Raw genomic sequence first — 18,742 nt, 5'->3', positions numbered from 1 at the left:
AGGAAACCAGAAACCAGGAACAAGCGCACGACTGGAAAACCTAATCGGCAATGAACGCCCTGTAGTCGAGTGGGTTTTCAAGATCCATGCGTAGCTGGCAGGAACAGTATATTTCACAAGTCGTCATCGTCATCACTTATCACCTGCCACCATCTACCTGGGTTTCGCTGTCCATTACGCTGCTCCCCAAGCTCATGTCCAGTTCAACGCCGTTAGAAAGCTGCTTGGGAGGCAGGCGAGCGAAGGAGCGGGGAGCGCTGGTGGGTCGTGTTAAGCGCCCTGCTCCGAGCGGCGGTCGCGGCCAGGCCGCGGTCGTCGGCGGCGTCCGTTCGTGTCGGGGACAGTTTCTCCGCCCGTTTTTGTTGATGCTCGCGCGCCAGCCGGCGGCCGCTGCTGATTTGTCGGGTCGCGGACCGCGACTTGTTAGTTGCTGGCGTCGCCACGGCGGTACCTGGCCGACCCGTTGGCCGTGCGCAACCCGCGTCTTATGCGGACCTACTACCAGCGACGCCGGTCGAGCCGGATGTTGCGAAGCCAGCTGTGCGGCGCGTGCCGCCTGCTCCCCCCGCCCGCCCCCTCGGACGGCCGTCCATGCGGTCGGGGCGCGGCGGCGGCGGCGGCACGCGTCATATCTCACAGCCCCGCCGGCGGGGGACGGCGCCGCCGCCAGGTCAATGGAACAGGCGGCCGGCCGTCGCCCCCACCGTTCCGTATCAGGGCGGCGTGCGTGCAGAACCGGCGCCAGCTGACGCGGCGCGCCGCTGTAAGCCGGCCGACCATTGGCCGCCATCGACCAATGACGGCGCGGTTGGCGGCGAGCGCCGTCGCCCGGTGGCGGCCGCCGCCGCCGCCGCCGCCGCGTCTCAGATGACGGACTACGTTCGGGTGGTGAGTGTGCGCCCCGTGCACTGGTGGGTCCGCTCGGCTGCTGCCGCTGACACCAATGTATTTTGGCCCGTCTCTCCCTGCTGGTGCATCGCAGTCATGGCGTCCAGGTGAGCGAGGTGCCCGGGCGCCGCCGGCGGCGGCCTTGCCGTCCGACTCTGGGAGGGCGCCGCCCGCCGCCCGCCGCCCGCCGAGCCGGCCAGGCTTGTGGTGCGGCGGATCGGCCGAGCGGTGACCCGGTTGCTGGCGCCGCTCCGCTGGGGCAGCCCAGTCCCGGCCGGCAGGCTGCACTTCTGCTCACGAGGGTCGAGTGCTGGCCCGTCCCGTGTGACTGGGAACGAGACCTTTTGGTGGTACCTCGTGACTTGTAAGTGAATGGGTGCGAGGGTAGAGTGGCGTGTTACCGACCATTTCAGGTCTGTGTCGACAACTATCGATTACGACCGTGGTGGTTTTCGTTGGCAACTGCTTAAACGCATATGTTCGTTGTGTTAACTATTAACATGTTGTCGTACAGCCTTAAGTTCTTCCTTGTCAATCCCGAGCAGACTGTGCGCCCGCCGTGCTGCCTTGCTGACCACGTGTGCGTATCGAAGTCTGCCCGTCCTGGAATGTATAATCGTCCCGGTGGCCGCCCGATCCGCCGCCGGCCGTCGTCGCTGTCTCATGGCCCGCCACTGACAGAGTATTGATTTTGCGCGGCCGGCCGGGCGGCGGCGGCGGCGGCCGGACCGTTCGCCCCGGGCACGGTCGGACCGCCACCGCCAGCACCCCGCCCCGCCCCGCCAGCTCACGCACTCACCCGGCCGGCTGCAGCGCCAGGTGGCGGTGCCACCGGCCGTGCACGCGGCCCGGCCATGGTAGCCTTCAGCTGGTCGGCGGACTGTCGGCGGCGGCGAGACGTCGCGCTCGTCCGGGACCGACCGCGCGGCTCGCTGCCGACGGCTGCGCGTCGCGCCTGGTGCGTGGTGCAGATTGGCAGGCTGCCGGCCGAGGTGCGGGGCGGCCGCGACTCCGGCGCATCGGACCTTCCGGGACAGGCGGCCGCCGGGCCGTCGTCGGAGCGGCGGGGCGCCGGCTCCGAGGTCGAGGGTATGGTCGGAAGGCCTGGACGGAAGGCCTGGAGCGGGGGCCTGGTCACGAGGCCCGGAGCGGTGGGCGTTCGATAGCCCGGGGAGGCCCGACGCTCGCCCCCGCTGGGACCTAGCGCTCTCGACAGTCTGTGTCCCGCTCCCGGATGTGTCCCGAGTTTGCTGGAAGCCTGGCAATCGGTGTGATATTTCATACGGACATTGTGCGGGAGTTACGCCACCTGCGCGTTGTGTCACCAGACTTGTGCTCGGCGCGTAGTTGATCATCCGCTAGCGCAATATTGCAGCGGACCCGTCGCGACCCGAGAAGCAAAGAACGCTGAGGGTCAGGCAAAGCCACCAGGGAAACAATATATCTTACATGATATTGACGGATGCCTCCCGTCAGCCGTAGGGAATGATTACGTCCTTGAACACAACGCTGTGCGTCACAACGTTTACAGAACGGCTCGCAGGCTAGGCTGCCGGACCCGAGGCCGAATACGCCGGTCCCAGGGCCCGGGACCCACCGTGACCTCTCCCTGATCCCGCCCTGAGCCGCCCTGGACCCGACCCTGACGCTTCTCGCGTCCGATCGTGACCTGTCCACGGTCCGTCCATGACCTGTCCCGCGTCCGATCGTGACCTGTCCACGGTCCAACCCTGACCTGTTCTGGGCCCAGTCGTGACTTGTCCACGGTCCATCCCTGACCTGCTCTGGGCCAGTCGTGACCTATCTACTGTCCAATCCTGACCTGCCCTGGGTCCAGTCGTGACCTGTCCACGGTCAATCCCTGACCTGATCTGGGTCAGTCGTGACCTGTCCACGGTCTATCCCTGACCTGCTCTGGGTCAGTCGTGACCTGTCTACGGTCCAACCCTGACCTGCCCCGGGCCCAATCATGAGCCGTCCTTAAGCCAGCTGCGACATGTCCACGGTCCCATCGTGAACTGTCTTGGGAACCTTGGACTGCGGCCGGTCGGGCTGCGGTCAGTAGACACTGCGTGTCACTTGGCTGCACATACGCAGCGTCGACAAAAGCGAGTTCTGCTGTATGCGAGGTCCCGCCGCGCTGGCGCAACGGGGGACAAAACGCTAATCACGGCCGGTCACTATGCTGGTGGTTCTACTTGACGTGTTCGGGAGCGGCTCGCATTGCTCTTAGTTTCGCCCCGTGATGTCAGCTTGTCGGGTGGCCCCGCGGGGTCCTTCATATTGAAATCCAAGGTTGCCAAGGGTGGTGGGCACTTGAAGGCGGTTACGTACATTATCACCATGCAGGCGCTGGCTGACGCGCGTCGCTTGTTATGAACGCCGTGTTCTGTCTGTCCCACTGGTCATCAGGGTTGCCTAGCTGACAGCCTTACTAGCGTGTTTCATCGGGGTGGGGGAGGGGGCTTAAGGTAGGCTTACAATCTGCATGATCTTTGACGTCTGCTACGAATCCCTTTCTCATGTCTTCATGCATCTGTAGCAAGGAGCTTGTCTTTTCCACTGACCGCGGCTCTTCCGAAGCTCGCGCAGCCCGCTGCTCGCGCGCCTTCGACCATCCTCAGCTTGAAAACTGCGTCCTATGTCGTTCTCATTCAGTGCTGCTCTAGCTGCGGGCGCCGACGACAATGGTTAATACAAAAACCGGCGCTGAATGCCCGGCGGCCTTTGAGCAGCGCTTTGCACGGCGCGCGGCCGGCTCGGACGTTCGGTGCGGCGGTCTGACGCGGCCCCGTTGTCAGCGCGCGGGCGTGCGGCGGCTGTCACGCTGCCACGCCGCCAGCGGCCCCCATGCGACGCGCTGACCCCCGCCCTTCCTGCCTCCGCCGCCCGCCCGCCGCCCCACCGGGCCCTCTGGCACCAGCGGCCCCGGGGCATCGGGCCGGCCCGGCCCCCAGTCGTCGGGGCTGGCTCCAATGGTGCTCTGAGGCGCTGGCGCTCTCGTTATCCCGGCTTTCCTCTGCTGTCGCTATTTTTGACTCGAGTATGCCATGTGTTGTCTGCTGTATTTCCTGCCTCCCTGTCGTTGTCATGCCTGCTCACGTTGTCGCGTTCTGTTTGTCTTCCTTTGTCCTTTCCCTTTTATCGTGTTATCGTCCCGGTCGTCATTTACGTGCATTTGGATTGATGTTTCTCCGTATCTGTCGCCTTTTTCGCAGCTGTGGCATCCGTGGCGCGCAGCCCCTCGTTTCGCCGTTGCGCATGTGCGGCGTCCGGCGTGGCTGTGTCCGCGCCCGCGCCCGCGCCCGCGCCCGCTGCCGCCGGGCCGGGCCGGGCCGGGCCGGGCCGGGCAGGCACGGGACGGCAGCGGGAGCCGCCCCGCCCCACCCGTCCCCTTCCGCAGTGCCGGTCGCGCTCATTGCCGCTCGGTTGACCTCGCCGCCCAGTTAACGCCTGGCGCTCCGCCGGCCGCGGCGGCCGGCTGCCGGCGGGGGCCGATCGGCGCCGCCGGCGACTTCGGGGAGGGCGGACTGCCGCGCGGGGGTCCGCAGAGACGGCACGGCCCGCTGTAAGATGGGAGGCGGCGCTCGTGACGGCCGACGTCGTCGGCAGCAGTGTCGTGTCGCGGTCGACGCGGTCCGGCTCGCTGCCGGCCGCGGGATCCTCGGGTCTCGCGCGATCGGCGCGGTCCGGCTCGCTGCTGGCTCGGACGCCGACCTGCACCCCTCGGCGCCGGTTCCCAGGACATAAAGTCCGGCTTCCATCTGCCGCTTTACAGGGCGGTTCCCAGTGCTCCGGGACCGGAATCGCCGGCGGTGGGAAGGGGAGCTGCGGCCGGTCGGCGCCTTCCCGCCGTCTCCCCCTGATGCTCCGCGCTCGGTTTGAATTCGCCGTCAATGGCAGATATGAAAACGTGCATATCAAGGCGAAGAGCGGGATGCGACGGCCATTTTCTATGTCGGTAGCGACAATGGCCCGTGAGCGGTGCCGAAAGGGCAGCGGTCGTTTCCATCTTAACACTGAAAGCGGAGAGCGGTCTCGGAGAATGTCCGGATTGTCCTCCGCTGCCAGGTGGGCGCAAGGGTGCACTCTGGGCCCCATGCAGTGACGGCGCCGATGCACAAAGGCCCTGACCCCACTCTGGTGAAGCAGACAGGCAGTGTCGGGCAACCGGCGTCGACTTGAAAACCGTGCCCTTTGTACAAGATCGGGACGCCCTTAAAGCAGGGCAGGACGTATGAACAGACTCCTACCGTGCAACGCGTTACGTCGGGCCGACGTGGGACGACCACAATTTGACGCGCAGCGACCGGGTGTGCCGTAGCCTCGTGGTTGGAAACGTGCCGGTGCTGTTACCGGCCGGGTAGCGTGTGCACGCTGTCACCTGTTGTGCAGGCCGTGCTGCACTGCCGCGTGGCGGCGTCCGTCAGCGCCGTCGGCCGGCGTGGGCGACGGCTCGGCCGGCGCGCGCTGCCAGGTCGGGGGCCGCGCCGGCCCAGCGCCCGCTCTCACAGTGCGCGTGTGCCGTCATGTGTACCTATAGTGAGGCGGCGGGCCCGCCTGGGCGCGCGGTGTCCCTGCGGCCGGCTGCCGTGACGTGGTCAAAGCGGCACCTGCCTGATGACGCTGCCTGTCGGCGGCCCGGCCGCGCGCCACGCGGGCTGGTGTGGCCGCGCTCATTCTGCCGGGTCTGGTGTGGCTGCGCTCACACCTGCTGGGGGTGTTGTGGCCACGTTCTCCCTGCCGGAGCGGATGTGGCCACGTTCACCCTGCCAGCCGTGGTGTGGCCGCGCTCACCTTGCCAGCCGTGGTGTGGCCGCGTTCACCCTGCCAGCCGTGGTGTGGCCGCGCTCACCCTGCCAGCCGTGGTGTGGCCGCGTTCACCCTGCCAGCCGTGGTGTGGCCGCGTTCACCCTGCCAGCCGTGGTGTGGTCGCGTTCACCCTGCCAGCCGTGGTGTGGCCGCGCTCACCCTGCCAGCCGTGGTGTGGCCGCGTTCACCCTGCCAGCCGTCGTGTGGCCGCGCTCATCCTGTTGGGAGTCGCGTGTCGTCCGGGCCAATGCATCGGGAGAGCACGTTGCGACAGGGTCCTTTTGACAGACGAGGGAGGAAGAGAGGGAGAGATAGTCTGTCGGAGAGGTGGCGAAGGCGCGTGAGGAAGTGTGCCCGAGGTGGCCAGCCACGCGCGGCCGTGAGCCGGCGTCCGGCCGGCTGTCCGCTGACGGGCGGTGTCGGTGCTCCGCCACCGGCAGTTGTCGGGCCACTGCCAGCCGCCCTGTGCCGCAACGCCGAGCGATATCGGCTATCAGCGTGGCAAGCGATGGCACGAGGATAGCGCACGACGCCGCCTGCGGGCGCCGACGGCCGATGTCGCGCCGGTGGCAGACACGGCGCGGACAACGGGACACGCGTGGACAGTGGGCCCGGCAAGGACAACAGACACACGGGAGCAGTGGGCTCGGCGCGGACAGCGGACACGCGGGGACAGTGGGCTCGGCGCGGACAACAGACACGCGGCGGATAATGGGCTCGGCGCGGACAACGGATACGCGGCGGACAGTGGTTGGATCACTACAGGTGCCGCCGGGTGCGCGGCTGGCGGGCGCCGGGGCTGACTGACAGCACGTGTCAGGCCGTCCCCGCAGCCGGCGGCCGGGCTGCGGGAGCGGCGGCGGCCGGCGCGGCGCTGGGACCCCTCCGCCGCACGGCGGGCCGTCGCTCGACCTGCCGACGGGCGGCGAGCACACTGTCGGCCGGGGCCGCCGCTCAGGGGCGTTGGCCGGCCGCCGGCGTCTCCTCCGCTATGACCCGTCCTGGTGCCGGCGCTGCGTCTCCGGCTGGACCGGCTCGGACTGCCCCCCTCCCCCCCGCGCGCTGGTGTGGGGCGGGCGGAGTGCTGGCGTCTCATCCGCGGCTGTTCGGCCAGGTGGTGGCCGTCGGTGCCGGGGTACCATGCGACTGCAGTCGCCGTGGGCTGGCAGGCGACGCGGCGCGCTGATGGGTGCGGCCGCACGTGTTGTTGCCGACAGCCCCAGTCAGCCGTGTGGGGGCGTGTTCTGTCACCTGTCGTGCATTTCACCGGTCCCAGCACAACCCGCTAAACATCGATCGGCGGCGAGATACGGGGAAACATGTCTGTCGCTTGTCCTACCGGGGCTCACGTGGAGTCGGCCGGCACGTGCGCGCCTCGGATCCGTGTCCTTTCAGCGCCGGCCCGGGCACGGCCGTCGGCCGTGGCGCGCGCTGATCTCGATCGACCCCGCACGCCCCCCCCCCCCCCAGAGGGGTGCAGGGCGTGTCGCCCCGCCGACGGGCCAGCCGGGTCAGGATGGCCACAGCGCCGACGTTTGGCCATTCACCGATCAGCCCTCCAGTCTTCCGTCTGTCGGTGGTGGGTCGTGGGTTTCCAGGCGGTGCGTGGCTGGTTCGCGCCGCGGTACTGTCGCGTAAGCAGGCTATTCATTTGCTGAGACTGGCCGCACGGAACAAACGAGTTCCCATGCCGGCAAAAATACTAATGCAGTACAAAACAGCCCAACAAAGGACCTGTCGAGTCCAAATTGGGAAGCGACTTTCAGCAACGCATCGCCGGGTTTGCCCTACTTTTACTTTCGTTTGTTACTTTATTATGCTAATTCGCTTGTCCAGATATGCCGCCCACCGTTTTTGTCAATGATACGAACAGTCGGTTCTCAGCACCCGTGACCTCTGTTCCAGCAGTGGTGTTTCAAATGTTCATGCTGACGCGAATTTACCGAGTGTTCCTGATCTCGAAACAGTGCCATGTCAGACTGTGTCGAGGTTGCCACACCACTCCCTCAGCGAGCAGGTCGTCTCTGCCCGAGTGGGTGGAATGGGTTTTGACGCTAACTTCACCAGTGCCGGGCGGCGCCTCGCGCCTTCGCCAGCGCTGGGCGGCGCCTCGCGCCTTGACCAGTGCCGGGCGGCGCCTCGCGCCTTCGACGCTCGGTGTCCGAAGTTTTTAGGAAGAGCGGGCGTGCGTCGGCGGTCGGCGGCGTCGGCGGCTTACGCGGCTGCCCGCTGGGTCCTGAGTCGACCAGCCACGGCGTCGTTGACACGGTGGTGTCAGGGCGGGGCGCTGCCCGCGGAAGCAACCATACCACACCGGCCGGTGGTAGGTGCTCGGCGTCCGGCACCCGGCCGCAGGCCGGACCTTGGCCACAGTGTGTTGCTGCTACGCGGCCGGCGACGGGTGGGACCTTGGTGGCGGCGTGTCGCTACTGGCGGCGGCCGCTGGGCCGCCTGTCCAGCGTGGCGCCGCCCGCCACAGCGCCACGTCCGTGACGGGCGCGCGAGTGCGGCCGACCGACGCCGAGAGACGTGACAAGGCCTTGACGTGGCTGGTGTTCGGCCCCGGCCCCGGCCCGCGGCGACGGCCCGTCTACGAGCCGCCCGTCTCCGGCTTGAGCCGAGCCCAAGCCGGACGGCCACCACTAACGGTGTCGGCCGAGATGCACTGGTGCCAAGGCCGTCCCTTCCCGTCCGGTCCGGTCCGGTCCGGTCCGACCCAGTCCGGCTCGCTCGCTGGGCACGGCCGGCAGGGGTCGGCGGCCGCACCGTCGCGACGCGGCGCCGCGGCCACGTGCCGCGTGCCGCCGCCGCGCGTCGTGGGGGTCGTCCCGGGGAGGACGCCGCCGAGCCGCCGAGCGCCGCTTGTGGCGTGTCGTCACCGGTCGGGGTGTCGGCGTCGGTGGCGAGAGCGAGATGCCCTCCCGGGGCGGCTCAGCTGACGGCTGGCCCGCACCGCGGCGCGCCCGACACCTGCCCGGTGTGCGCCGGCGGCCGCCCCCACCCGCCACTGCAGATCGCCAGCCGCAGCTGGTCCGGCGGCAGTGGCGATGTCGGGAGTGCAGACCGCTGCTGTAGAGAAGCGACGGCTGGCACCGTTGGACTGGCGCCAGCCAACGTCAGGCTGTAATCCGCGGCAGGTCCCACGACATCGGCGGGCTCGCCCCGTCCCGTCCGTTGCCTCAGACGGGGCGCGCGAGCTGGCTCACGGCGTCACCGTACGGCGGCGGCGGCCGCCGCCGCCGCCCGGTTGCACCACCGTCGGCTGGTTACGTGATGATTGGCGAGGTCGGCGACTCGTCCCTGGACCGACTGTCGAACCGGGCGGGCCGCGCCCTCACGGCCGTGGCCCCGGCGACGCGGTCCACAGATCGCCGGCCAGGCTGATCATATGACGTTGTTCTGTGACGCGGTGTAGGCTCCCACGCATCGCTGCCGGGCTCATGTTCAACAGCCATGCTAAATGATAGGCAAGAGCCAGCCACGCTTGTTGGTATTCGAAACGTTGTGAAGCATGTGAGAGCGCTGGGCTTGTGAATCTCTTCCGGAAGTATGCGTGCCGGAGAGTTCCTAGAGTGGCGTTTCACAGCTACTGAGACCCCGATATGATACGTGTGGCGCTGCTTTGTATCCGCATCCGCGATGCATGGTCACAAATCCGGTCCCTGATGCGGACACTGTTTGGGACCGTCCGCTTCTGGAAGTGCCGTGTTGCTTTGAAGTGTTCGCTCGATCATGAGTTCCTACGAACTGCGTGGGAAGGTGAGCGATAGTGTTCAGGTACCGCACAGCCCGTTTCATTGAAGTCACTGGTTGACTTCAGCTATCAAAGGAATGCAATTGTCGAAATAAACTCATAACCGGCCATGCCAGCTTAGCGAGACCAGCTGAGCCTTGCAGATGCATTTAAACTATTCCCCGTAATTAAAAGGCAGTGGACGACCCCGTGGTGCATTGTAATACCTTGCCACCCGTCTGAAGGCTGTTGTGGCGGATTCTCGCGCCGAGGCCCGCCGTTGCAGCGATCTGCGGTCGGGCCCTGCCGGCGGCTCCGTGACGCTCGCTCACCAGCACCCGCGGGACGCCAGTGGGGCCCGCTCAGCTCCCACACCCCAGCGAAGCCCGCGGGACGCCAGCTGAGCTCCCACACCCCAACGAAGCCTGCGGGACGCCAGTGGGGCCCGCTCAGCTCCCACACCCCAGCGAAGCCCGCGGGGCGCCAGCTCAGCACCCACACCCCAGCGAAGCCCGCGGGACGTCAGCTCAGCTCCCACACCCCAGCGAAGCCCGCGGGACGCAAGTGAGGCCTGTTCAGCTCCCACACCCCAGCGAAGCCCGTGGAACGTCAGTGGGGCCCGCTCGGCTCCCACATCCCAGCGAAGCCCGCGGGACGCCAGCGCAGCTCCCACACCCCAGCGAAGCTCGCGGGACGCCAGCTGAGCTCCCACACCCAGCGAAGCCCGCGGGGCGCTAGTGAGGCCCGCTCAGCTCCCACACCCAGCGAAGCCCTCTCCTCCGCACATTGAGTCTCCCTTTTGCGCTGCCGCCGCGGCCGGCTGTTCTGCCGCAACGACGTCACAGGTACCGGTGCCCAGTGACCCAGTGACAGTGACGGTGCCCAGTGACGGTGGCGTGACTTCATGTATGTCTGGGGGCCGGCGTGCCTGAATTGCTGGATTTGGACTGATATGTGAGCGGGAGGTGACAGGGCTTTTGGGGGCAGACGCCTGTGTCTCACCTGCTTTGGTGCAGCGCGGCTGGCAAAGTGTCACTATTCGCCACTCGCCAGGTGGTGGATAAATGATGAGGCGTTGGGCGCGGCGCGCATTGCGTCCAGCGCTGCCGGGGAGCTGCAGCGCGTCGCACCGGCCCGGGCATCGGCCGGGCCGCGCCGCCGTCAGCTGGCAGGCCTGCTCCCTGGGCTGTCGAGCCTCACTGCGTGCGGCGTGGTCGACTGTCGGCTCACAGGCGCCCGGACAGCGTCATGGGAATCGATCGCCGGACGTCGCGCCCGACGGGCTCGGACGGGTTTTGGCAGGGGTTCTAAGTGTGGTTGTGGCGCAGCTCTATGGTCTTTCCAGGTTTTCGGCGGTAGGCATATTTCTGTTGCCGGCTAAGTGACCGCTCGGTCCGCCGCAGAGATCGGTCGCGCTGCGGTTCGACAGACTGCGGCGCGTTTCGGACATCATGGGACGCGGCCACGCGCACGCTCCGTTGTCACCTCCCGTCAGGTCCGTTCGTCTGTGCGCGGGCCGAGGTGCCTAGGACGCTGTCGCGCGCTGGGTGGCCGAAGCCCCGTGCGTTCACGGACGTGGTGTGGGCACGCCCAGCGGCGTGGTGTCCGGCCCGGTTCGGTGTCTCCCGTCCGATGCCCACCAGGTCCCGCCCCTTCCCCCCTCCCTTCCCTCCCCTGCGGACTGGTGTCCGGTCTGGTCCGGTGCCAGTCGCGGTGCGCCGCGCGTGCCGCCACCGGCGGGTCTCGCGCGTCGCCGCCCCGCCGGCCCACTATTGGATTGCCGTTTTGTCCAGAAATCAATACGGCCCGGCGAGGGGTCGTGGGCCTGGCGGACGCCGTCCGCGCCTTGACGGCGCGAGGCCGCGGCGGCGCCGACGGCGGCTGCGGGTGCCGTGAGCGGCCGGGCCGGGGACGCGGCTGCTGCCGACGCAGTTCGACCGGCGCGCCGCTGGCGGTCTCGGCTTACCTGCTAGGTGGGAGCCAGTGGGCCAGCGGCGTCACGCCCGCGGTCGCTGTCGCTCCGACGGGGCGGTGGGTCGGCGCCAGCGGATGGCTTCTCACTGGCGTCTGATCGTCCGCGCCGCGTGTGATGCCTGTGCCTGGCGTGCCAGATAGCTGTCATTGTATGCTAGGAAGTTGAGGTTTCTTGCCGTGGCAAAGACGGTGGTGAATGACTGCTGGTCTCGTCACCACAGCCGATCTGTTTGGTTGCGACGCCAGTAACTTGGCAGTTTGTGCTATATCATGTAATTCGCCGAAAGGTGTTGACATCGGTGCCCGTTACCGCGCAGTGTACCTACGCTGCCTCATTGCTCACGACATGTCTAACACGTGTGCAACAGGACTGGCCACCACAGCTCAGCTTTTTGTCCGTGTCTTGCTGATTGTCTCCAACTTGTGCTGATGATCTTCAAGGCTGCATTCTCTACTTTTTAACGTGACGGCTGATATTTGATTTTGACCACTCGTGTTTCTAAGCGGCGTTTTTCTTGGACTGCCGCGCTGCTTTTATTGCTGCCATGTAGCAGATCGTGTTTGCCGACCGCGGAGTTGAGGCACGCCTTTCGCCCTGCGCCCTCGGGGGCTGGCCGTTATCGATTCGTCGGCAGGTCGCGCCGTCCGGACCCCGTTGTTGTGTTTCCCATCGGCGGCGCTCCGGCCCGAGTGCGGCCGGCGGCGGCCCTATCTGAGCTGATCGCCGGCACGAGGCGCCATGAGCGGGGCTGGCCGACCGTGGGGTCAGGACAGGGCCGGAGACGGCGGACCTACCGCTGATGGGGTACAGCTGGGCGCGGTGGCGCCGAAACCGTACTCGTTGATGGTGGGGTACAGTAGCGGACGGTAGCACCGTTACCGCACCTGTCCACAGTGGAGTAGAGCGGGAGACGACTACACTGGGACCGTACCTGTCGATGGCGGGCTACAGCAGGGCGCGGTGGCGCCGGAGCCGTACCTGCAGATGGTGGGGTACGGTACAGCAGGAGACGGCGGCGTCATGCCTGTTGATGGTGGCGTACAGCAGGGGATGGCGGCACTGTTACCGCACCTGTCGATGGTGGGGTACAGCAGGGGATAGCGGGACCTGACCTGGAATGACCGCATCTGCTAATCATAGATTAGCAGTACTGTCAGTACTAGCAGTAATCATGTTACTATACTTTCTGGGATTACTTGGCCGGTTTGCATGTGAAATGACCACTGATTTTCTTGGTCAACTTCGTGTAAGAGTAGATAAGGGTGTCGGAAAAGGATTCCTGCGAGGTTTCAGACGCCCTGGTTGCCCTTAGCCCACACCCGTCTCGAACGCTGTTTCTGTGTAGCGCCTGGCACGTCAGGCAGCGCCCCACATACAACAGCAGCGTTCCGGCCACCGCATTAGAAACACATTGGAAGCAGGCATGCCCTGGTAGCAGCCACCTGTGGATAGTGATACGTGGGGCTGCCAGTCCTCTACAATTCCTCCAGGTCCATGCTACCTGTTCCGCCTGGATTGGTCAACGGAACGTGATGATCAAGGACGCCGCGTACGCTGTGTTTTAGTTGTCTCTCGCCTCCGTGTGCCTCCCACAACGGGAACCTTGACGTTTTGGGTCAAAGAGACGTCCAACGTATGAAAGGTTTTGGGGGTACGAACTATCGTTAAGCCGACGATCCGCCTAAAGGGACAATGAGCGGATATCATAGCTGGCACCGTGGGTGGACCGATTGGCGTCTTCGCTGGTCGGGCCGATGAATAACGTGATTAATGTCATTCGACGTGTATGCGCGGTCTGCTGTGGGCTTCTCCCGCAGCCGCTGGTGTCAGGCCAGTCGGCGGTGCCAGCGCTGCGGGGCTCCTGTCTCCGCCGCGGTCAGACGCCAGGGTGGCAGAGCGGCCCGAACTGCCGCCTGCGCCCACCAGCGAGCAGCCTACTTGCTGGACCGAGCGGCGGCTGCCGGCGCCGGGAGACACCGCGCCACCAAAATAGTCTGCTGCTACCACTGCCCGGGGGGGGGGGGGGGGGAGGGGGCAGCGACCGTGGCGGCGTCAAGCCACCGCCGGCGGCGCCTCTTGGTGTGGGGCGTGCCGGCAACGCCGCGTGGGGTACGGCGAGGGTGACCGAGCCGCCCGGCACGCCGAGCACGCTGTGCTGACGCGCCCTCCGGATCCGGCCCGCCCCGCCCCCGTCACCGTCGCGCACGTCCCCCACCGCCGCCGCTGCCCCGGCTGATAGTAACACCACGCCCTCATTGCTGCCGGCTCCTAGTCGGCTGACTTGAAGGCAGGGCAGCTGAAACTTGTAGAAGTCTTTTGCGTGATGGTCATCAGCCCTGGTTTCAATGAGGCATGCCTAAATGGAGGACTATCCGAGCTAATCGATGGCTTCGTGCGTGCCTTGCGGGGCTCCATGCCGAGCAAAGCTGTGTTCAGTAGAACATGCCGGAAAGTTCCACATCGCGGGTCGTCGAAAGTTACACGTGGGGATACTCTGTGCGAAGTCGTGTGTGGAGACTTCAAGTTTTTTTCAACTTCTGGATGAAAGCAGCGATGCGTCAGTTCGGTTCTAACCCTGACTTGATGCCGGTCGCCTTGTGCGGCCGATCGGTGCCGGGCCGTCCGGCACCGACCAGGCAACACTGGGTCCGATGTCCATCAGCTGGGGCCCTGCTGACGATACAGGTGTCGGCCCCCGATTCGCCACCGCCCCATTAGACGATCGATGCCACGTTCGGCCCCGTTGGACGCGGCTCGGTCCCGGCGGGCAGCCCTGGCAACGGATGGCGGCGCGCCGGCCCCGTCCGCTGCGGACCGGCGCGGACCGGCGCACACGTGCGCCCGGTGCGGCTGACTCACCGGTCGCGGCGCTCGGTACCGGCACACGTGCGAGCCAGTGTCGTGTCGACCCGACGCTCAGGGCCACTGACGACTGGGGAGCTGTGTTTGCGGAGCGGGCATGTGCAGTTATGAACGCTGCTGATTTCGCGCAAAACATGGCTGTAACAGACGGGCAAAAACTTGCCGGGTAGCAAGACTGCTTTTTGAGCGAGTTGAAGCATCTACCTGGCGTGGTTGTTACCGCCGTGAGCGGCGTGTCGCGGAACCTCCTCATGCCTAGAACAGGGAGTGTTCAAATGTCAGTGTCGTGTGTCATCACTTCTCATCAGTGCAGGACCGGGTGCAACACGGAGATGGTGTGATACTGAAGTGGCGCGGTCGATGATGCAGCCTTTGTAAGCCCACTGTCCGGGCAGCGACCGGCTGAGCAGCCTTGTTCCCCTCGTGCGTCTGGTGGGGGCGCCTGCACTCCTGATTAGCGGGCTCTCCTGCCGCCAGCCGTCATCACCGGCGAGCGACGTCATCGGCCACCGTCGCAGCCGAGCATTCCATTAAACTAACGGCCGTCGGCGCTGATTAAATGGACTCGTTAGTGGGGATTCGCCCCGGTAGCGGCGGCGGCTGCGGCTGCGCCGGCCGGCCGACGGTGGACGCGCGCCGGCCGGCAGACTTGGCACGCCACCCGGCGCCGCTGATAACTGACGCGTTGGTTGTTTGTGGAGCACGTTGTCGCCCGGTGACGGGCCAGGTGTGGTGGTCGTCGGCACTGGGTCACGGCGCGGGGCAGGGAGTGGGCGGGGGGGGGGGGGGGGACAACGCGCCCGGGCCGGTCCGCAGAAGCCGTGAGGGCTGGTCTGACCGTGTGGTCGATGTGGTGGTTTCAGCCGTGGTGCGGTGATCACTGCCGTGTTGTGCCGGGCTGGGCTCCACGCGTCGTCTCCGCCCAATGTGCGCGATCACAGCGCCACCTATTCCGATGGTAGAGACCTCTTTCGGCGGGAGCGAAAGTTGAGCGATAATTGCGCCCACCTGCGCGATATTCGTCAGCCGTTTGGCATGCGCCAGAAACAGAGCGCCTAAGAGCCAGGGCGAAGACTGGCGGTATTTGGGTGAAGTTTCTATCCATTGCTTGAGTGCACCAATGAACACATTTTCAGATTCCCTGACTGCCACTCCAGAACGTGGTTACCAGCTTTGACCCTGTCGTGTGCGTCTGTGTCGGAGCGTACATCGGATAACATCACCAGTGTGCAGTCACATTCCCCGCCTGTTCCCCGTGTGCGGGACGCAGCGCCCTGCCGCGCCCGCCCGTCTGACCGGTGTCGTCTCTGTCGCAGACCCCCGCCTCGAGTGACGTACAACACTCGGTTCTCGGCTAAGAAGGCTCTGCGCCGGTCCGCGCGACTAGCCGCCGAGCCGGGCGCCGCCAGCTCGGGCGTCGCGCCGCCGCCGCCGCCACCGCCGGCGCGCCGGCCGTCCGCCTACCCGCCTCGGCCGTCGCGGCGCCGCGCCGCCGCCGTCGCCGCCATGGGACAGCGCGTGTCAGGTGGGTGTGCCGGACCTGGTCGCGACCGCGCTGGCCCTGGCGCTGCGGCACCGGGACGCTGGGAGGTGGTCACGAGGCAGGTGAACTTGCTTGTGCGCCGTGCCGTGGTCGGACGCGGCGCCGGCGCTCCGCGCCCTACCACTTCCCGTCGCTTATCCTCGTGTGACTTCGTTGTGAAAGGGAGGAAGGAGTGAGAGGAGCCAGTGCACGCCACGGAAGTGCAAATTCATATCGTGGTTCAGACTTCAAACAGGACCGAGGCGCTTACTGGAAAGCAGAGAATCCGTGGCCTGCGTTCGATGTCGATACGCTGCGTTTGCCGTGAGGGGAGGGGGCGGGGGAAATTGGCTATTCCGTGGCCATGGCCGTCCTCCGATCCGTCATTTACCGAGACCTGCTCCGGCTCCTCGTGGCGCTGGGCGTCGCGTAGAGCCTGGTGGAAATCATCGCCGACCGGCCACCTGTCCACCTTGATCGAGGGGGGGGGACGGTGCCCGAGCCACTCGTGAGATTGCCCCCTTCCCCCCCCCGGGCTAGCCTCTGCCGGGGCCGCTGCTGGCTGCCGCGTCACGTGACCGGACCGGCCTGCCACCGACCTCCGCGGCCGCTCCTCCACGTCGGGCGCGGCGTGGCAAGCGCGGACCCAGCGTGTTCAAACGGGGCAGCATACGGCAGCGCTGCCGCGGCAACCGAAGAACATGACTTATTATGGGCTATCGAACATTAAAAATATCAAGCCGGAGATCCTTGAGCTATCCACCGGACTCCGGTATAACCTCTTGTCACTCAACGAGACACACCTGCGACTGGACACCCCCATCTCGCCTCCTGGTTACGCCTGGCTACCAGCTGTTGCCCGCTGAACTGCCGGACGGGCGTGGGCACGGTGGCGTGGCAGCGCTCGGCCAGCCGGGCGGGATTTGCAGATCTAGGCAGATATCACGCCACTTCACCCACCCACAAGATCCTACATTCGGGCGAGCCTGACTCACTTGCTCGTATGCTCCGCACTGCCGGTGAAATGCACGGTCGACCTACGAGCCAGGACAGTGGTCTGTTCGTGCGTCGTTCGCGTATTGAGATGAAAAACCACTCCCCCATACCGCAGATTTCACACCTCACACCGACCGCGCACTAGCAGTGTGTCGCCGTTCCACATTGCCTTGGAAACCACGCCAGCTGAGCTTTATCTTCGGAAAAACGCCTTCTTGTCAGCTGATCAATATTTTTTTCCATACCACTACTAGATGGTTCTATATATATTTACAGTCAGTAAATATACGGGCCAGTCACGGCGCGTCCCAACCCTCCACTTTGACCAGGATATCCAGGGGCGTGGGGGGCCCGTGGGGCCCCACACGGGTCTAGCGGCTTGTCGCTCGCGTTGCGGTTGGGTGCTCCTTGCGGGTCTCCGCTTGGGGCGCCTGGCCGCGCGCAGCGGCTTAAGGGGTCAAGGGGCGGCGGTGCTGAACCACGGTCAGGACGGGGAGGGGTCTCCCCGGTTGCACCTGGCCGTGTGGGAGGCGTCGTTCGCCCCGTATAGCACCTCCACCCCCTGGGTGAGTGGGCCGTCCCCCAGTTGGGCTCCGAGGTGGGTGGGGAGCCTCGGTGCCGAATGTTAAAACCTTACACGCATTACAACTATAATCTCAAAAAACACCCACCCCCGAGGGGGGGGGGCGGACTGAGGCTACAGGTGGTAGTGCGTCAGCGTCCACCCCTCGAATCTTGATTTTCCGAAGCGCCGAGAAGCCGCTGTCGTCCCTTTCGCCTTTTCAAAGGCGAAATGGGTGTGATCGGTTTGGAAAGGTGCTCCGATGCGATAAGCTCAAAGACGGTGGGATCGAGATTGAGTTCCAGAACGGAGAGGAGGCCAAACGGGCCAGGATATCGGATAGGTTTGTGTAATGTGTACGAGATGCGGAGGGGAAAAAGGGCATGTAAGTGGCGATGGCTGTGGAGGTCCATAGGACAAAGAACTCGTCAAAGGGTATCATCAACTGTTTTAACCTGAGAGATGTCATTGATGAGGAAATAGTCGACAGTCTCGCTGAGTTCGAGGTAACAGGTGCTGGCCGCATCAAGGCGCGCAGAGGTGCGGAGCTGGTCCCCACGAACAACATCGTGCTGGCTTTTAATCGTCCTGGCATACCATCTGAAGTAAGGGTAGGCTATGTGAAAGTGAAGGTGCGCCTTTTTATTCCGAACCCCATGAGATGTTTTAAGTGCCAAATGTTTGGACATACAAAGGATTTCTGCCGCAACCAGCCAGCATGTGGTAAGTGTGCTTCTCCGGAGCACCCGAGTGATCAGTGCACTGCAGCGAACCCATGGTGTTTGAACTGTGGGAAAAACCAGAAACCTCACTCCACTTTCGATCGTGCATGCCCGGCGTACGCCAGAGAGAAGGAGATCATCGCACTGAAAACCACGAAGAACATCTCATTTCGGAAAGCAAGGGATTTATATGAACTGAGCCACCCTGAGACATCATATGCCACAGCGGCCAAGGCTCCTGTCCCACCTGAGGTCTCCTTAGACCAGATGACTGGAACGCAGTTCATTAAACTGCTTACATCATTCGGGCTGTCGGTTGTACCGGTGTCTCAGGTGCACGCCAGCATCGGCAACACTGTCGTCCCCCGTTTCGTTGGCGCCCTGTGCCCCCTCTGAGGCACAGGCCAGCTCGCCAGTTGTTACCTCGCCGCCTCACCCTACACCAGCCGAAAACAGTGAGTGGATCGTGGTCCGCCGGGGCCGAACCTCCCGGTCTTCGCCAGTAAGCGCGCGATCACCGGCTTCACAGCCGTCCTCCCCAGGAGCATCACGTCCTACAGCACTGAGTGAGACGATGGGACGAAAACTGGACAACCTTGAGCGTCATGAGGCGGAGAGACCGGCGCGCGAGGCAAAGCGTGCACGCCTTCAGGAGCAGGAGAGGTAGTCC

The 18,742-nt window shown here is 65.4% G+C and overlaps 1 protein-coding gene across 1 annotated transcript in view; it reads left to right on the top strand.

Moving 5' to 3' along the window:
- Window positions 1-879: 879 nt before the first annotated feature.
- Window positions 880-18,742, top strand: part of gus (splA/ryanodine receptor domain and SOCS box containing gustavus) — a 49,129-nt gene continuing 31,266 nt past the window's right edge. Inside the window, exons 1-2 of the mRNA XM_037234296.1 lie at window positions 880-995; window positions 15,587-15,795. Coding sequence (XP_037090191.1) covers window positions 985-995; window positions 15,587-15,795 — 220 coding nt within the window. The 5' untranslated portion in view covers window positions 880-984. The remainder of the gene's footprint in view (window positions 996-15,586; window positions 15,796-18,742) is intronic.

The sequence above is a fragment of the Pollicipes pollicipes genome, unplaced genomic scaffold (genome assembly GCF_011947565.3).
Source record: "Pollicipes pollicipes isolate AB1234 unplaced genomic scaffold, Ppol_2.1 Scaffold_7231;HRSCAF=8579_pilon_pilon_pilon, whole genome shotgun sequence".
Taxonomy (NCBI): Eukaryota; Metazoa; Arthropoda; class Thecostraca; order Pollicipedomorpha; family Pollicipedidae; genus Pollicipes; species Pollicipes pollicipes.
This window is presented reverse-complemented; position numbering and strand designations above follow the sequence as displayed.